This window comes from Rhipicephalus microplus, chromosome X (genome assembly GCF_043290135.1).
Source record: "Rhipicephalus microplus isolate Deutch F79 chromosome X, USDA_Rmic, whole genome shotgun sequence".
NCBI lineage: Eukaryota > Metazoa > Arthropoda > Arachnida > Ixodida > Ixodidae > Rhipicephalus > Rhipicephalus microplus.
Genome location: NC_134710.1, coordinates 272,919,831 through 272,923,472, shown reverse-complemented (window position 1 = coordinate 272,923,472; position 3,642 = coordinate 272,919,831). Strand labels below are relative to the sequence as shown.

Sequence of the window (3,642 nt, the reverse complement as noted above, 5' to 3'; positions counted from 1 at the left end):
TGGCGTGAACAAGCAGTTTTGCCCAAGCTTGCGAGGTCTGTAAGCTTTTGCGATTCACTGTGCATTTGCTCCCATGTCTGCTTCGTCAAATGTGTTTTAGATATCTATTATACCACAAAAGTAGAAAACAGCTAGGTGAAATACCTCTCTGAACAAGAAAAAATAACGTGCAAAGGCGTAACTAAAGGTCAGAATATTAAAAAGGAATGAAAATTCTTTTTTTAGGTAGACATTGAAAAGTGAAGCGCTCGTTGGTTGTCACCTATATTCCCCAAACTTGCAATTCAAATTGTAACTGCAGTGTTAATAATTTTTGCGCTCTGTTTAATTGATACGTTGTGTTTAAAGTCCCAAAACCACTATATGTATATTGGAGACGCCGTAGTGGAGGGCTCCGGAAATTTCGGCCACCTGATGTTCTTTAACGTGCGCCCAAATTTCCACTTTGCTTCAGCAGATGTTAATTGACAATGCTGTTCACCGAAAACATCTCGAGGAGCACACAGAGCGACCACTAACCCATCTCGAAGCGAAATTGCCGTCTGCGCGTTGACTTGAGCAGCAGTTCAGTAGCTTCAGTATCTTAAGGCCTGATCAAAGCGCGGGGCTTTCTGACGCGCCGCCGCGCCCTCTCCATATCTAGAGAGTGGGCGATCAGCATCTTGTTGTCACGCGCCCTGTCTCTCTATCGGGAGAGGGCATGAAGTCGCGTCAGAAAACTCTGCGCTGCCACGGGTACGCGTGATCATGCAGGCCGGTGCAAGACCCCTGAAAAATGCACTACGCTAGACAAATTGATTGATAAGCGGGGTTTAACGTCCCAAAACCACCATATGATTATGAGAGACGCTGTAGTTGAGGGCTCCGGAAATTTCGACCACCTGGGGTTCTTTAACGTGCACCCAAATCTGAGCACACGGGTCTGCAACATTTCCGCCTCCATCGGAAATGCAGCCGCCGCAGCCGGGATTCCATCCCGCGACCTGCGGGTCAGCAGCCGAGTACCTTAGTCACTAGATCACCACGGCGGGGCACTACGGTAGACCAAAAAGTTATGTTCCCTAGAAGGACCCACGGCAGAGCTTTCGTTCCAGCCTACAACATTCTAGCAGGGTTAGCACTTCGTCCTTCGTACAAACGGAAGAAAAGAGTTGTCACCTCTCGTCCACTGCGAAGCGAAAAATTTTCCCCTTGTTCGTCTCTGAGGTTTCACACCTCAATTTCACTCAGCAAGCCTTGCAACATTTTCTCTGTTTTTGGTCATTGTCGGCACGTCCGAGGGTAAATAAATAATATACTTTTAACTTCAGACCATACTAAAAAAATGTGCACGTGCAGACAGCGAAAGGGGCAGAAAAATACCACAGGAACGAGAAGAGCGAAAGCATTTCGCTGTGTCTCAATCCTAATCTTTATCTCTATATTAATCGCCGGTTTCATGGCCAATCGCACGAAGTGCGTAAGAGGCATATCACAAGGATCAAGCGAGCCTACCACGTAAAACTAAACGCCCAACGACAGCGCCACCACATTTTTTTGACGTATGTCCGGTGCAATTCGTCTTTCAAAAAGCCACGATTACAGCTTGCTTCCATTGCGGACTGCCAGTGCAAGCGTCAGCACATCCTGTGCTCAGCAATGGCGAGCGCGACGACGCCGAACATACTGCATTTCAAGGGCTTCAACGATGTATTCGAAGGCTTGCCTGTGCAGCTAGTGGGCGAACACCTTCCGGTAGGCATGTTAGCCTGTTCGCTCTGCTCAGTCGTGCCGTCTGAGCACTTTTCCCTCAGCTGCAACCACACCTACTGCGTTGCTTGCTTCGTAGGGATCGTCAAAAGACCCACCACTACCAGCCTGCAGTGCCCCGTTGACGGCAAGTACTTCCGACCGCGAAAAGCACTCCCGAAGTCCACCACCAATCCAGAATTGGTGCGCGGCTTACTGGTGCGGTGCTGGAATAACGACAACGGGTGTGGCTACACGGGTACGCTCAAGGACATGCCGGCTCACTTTCGCGGCTGCAAGTTCCACACGGTGACTTGCTCTCTTTGCGCGGCCTCACTGCTTCGGCGAGAGCTCGCGGGCCACGTCGAGAAGAGTCACGCCAAAAGATCCAAGCAACATAGTGCCGCCGTTGTTCCGAGTGCGGATCTCGCTTTAAAAGATCGAAATTCTGCTGAGTTCCCCGAAGACTCGAAGAATGTGGAATTACTGGAGCGCTTCTCTTCCGATATGGACCGCTTCCAGCATTTCGTGGAAACCGCCGCCACCCAAGCTGCGTCCAAAACAGCGGACCAAATCAAGGAACACAACGAGGCGTATTTCCAGAAATTCTTGAGCGAACTCGAGCTTATAAAGGACTGCATTTCCTCTGTCGCGCAAGCGATCCATGTTGACTTTCGTCCGCGTTCAGTAGCCAATGAGGATGTCTTCCATCACAAATCTGTCGTGCGGCCATCGGAAGAAATTCAGCACATGGAATACGACTGGGTGCTGGAACCTTATTCAAAGTTCAAAGTCGGCATACACTACATCGATAGCCCGCTTTTTGTCATGGCCCCTGGGTACAACGTGCAGCTTAAAATCTGTCTCGACGGTATCGCTTCGGTGCAAATCAGCGCTTCTCTCAAGGTCAGCCGAGGTGAAGACGAACGCAGTCGGCTCCTGTGCTGGCCCTTTCGGCGTGTGTGCAAATTTAGGCTTCTCAACAGAACCGGGAACAGCGGTGACATCGCTAGTGCGTTCACGCCTACGGAACTATTCCGCAGCACTGACGGCACCTCGTCATCGAGTGTAAGCGATCAGCATGTATCTGCTTGGCTGGACATTCCCAAAGTTGACAGAACTGTGTTTGAGCGTGATTATGTTGAGCGGGATGCCTTCACCATTAGTTTCACGACGATGTCTCAGATAGACTGAACTAAATTTTTTTTACCAGTGTGTTTTTGCCTCTTATTGCGTCATTGTTTATGCTTTCAACAAGTTGCCGATTTTTATCTTAGCTTTGTGAGCCTACAAATAAATATAAGCCTTCAAAACTTCATTTTATCAGTCATCTCTTCTTCTTTCGCTTATTAAATGATCGGATAATCCCCTTCAGCAGAACTAGTTCTGTTCGTACACACTTATCAGCATCGCCTATGCCACAAAGCCAAGTTGTGCAAGTGAAGGAGAGGTTGTCCCGAAAACGCGATTTGATGATGACAGACGCTGTGTGGAGGGTTTGCGGTATTTATAAGGCCCGATATTAACATGGGCTGTACACTGGCCTTGTGCTACAAAGCAGACTGAGGTTTAGGGCGCATTTCAAAGTTCTTACAGGAAGAATAATTCATAATGGTGCCTACATCCGATTGTATGCCTTGTCAGTAAAAAAAAAAAGCCCAATGTATTGCAAACGGTTATGCAGTTTCGTTTGGTTGCTACTCTGTTTTTCACAATAGCTCGCAAAGGGTTCCAGCCCCTCATATATAACAACCTTGTATTTTTACTCCGGTTGGCGATTGAGGGAGAAAAGGGTAAATCAGTCGTACGGTTAACAACGTCGTGGTGAATTACAGCACGCTCCGCCGCGGTGGTCTAGTGGCTAAGGTACTCGGCTGCTGACCCGCAGGTCGCGGGTTCGAATCCCGGTTGCGA

The 3,642-nt window shown here is 48.8% G+C and overlaps 1 protein-coding gene across 1 annotated transcript; it reads left to right on the top strand.

Annotated features, from left to right (window-relative positions):
* The first annotated feature begins 1,529 nt into the window (after positions 1-1,529).
* On the top strand, positions 1,530-3,046 carry LOC142776128 (uncharacterized). Its single transcript, XM_075879175.1, has one exon. It carries the CDS (start codon positions 1,639-1,641, stop codon positions 2,920-2,922), a length of 1,284 nt encoding a protein of 427 aa, XP_075735290.1. The 5' UTR covers positions 1,530-1,638; the 3' UTR covers positions 2,923-3,046.
* Positions 3,047-3,642: the final 596 nt, after the last annotated feature.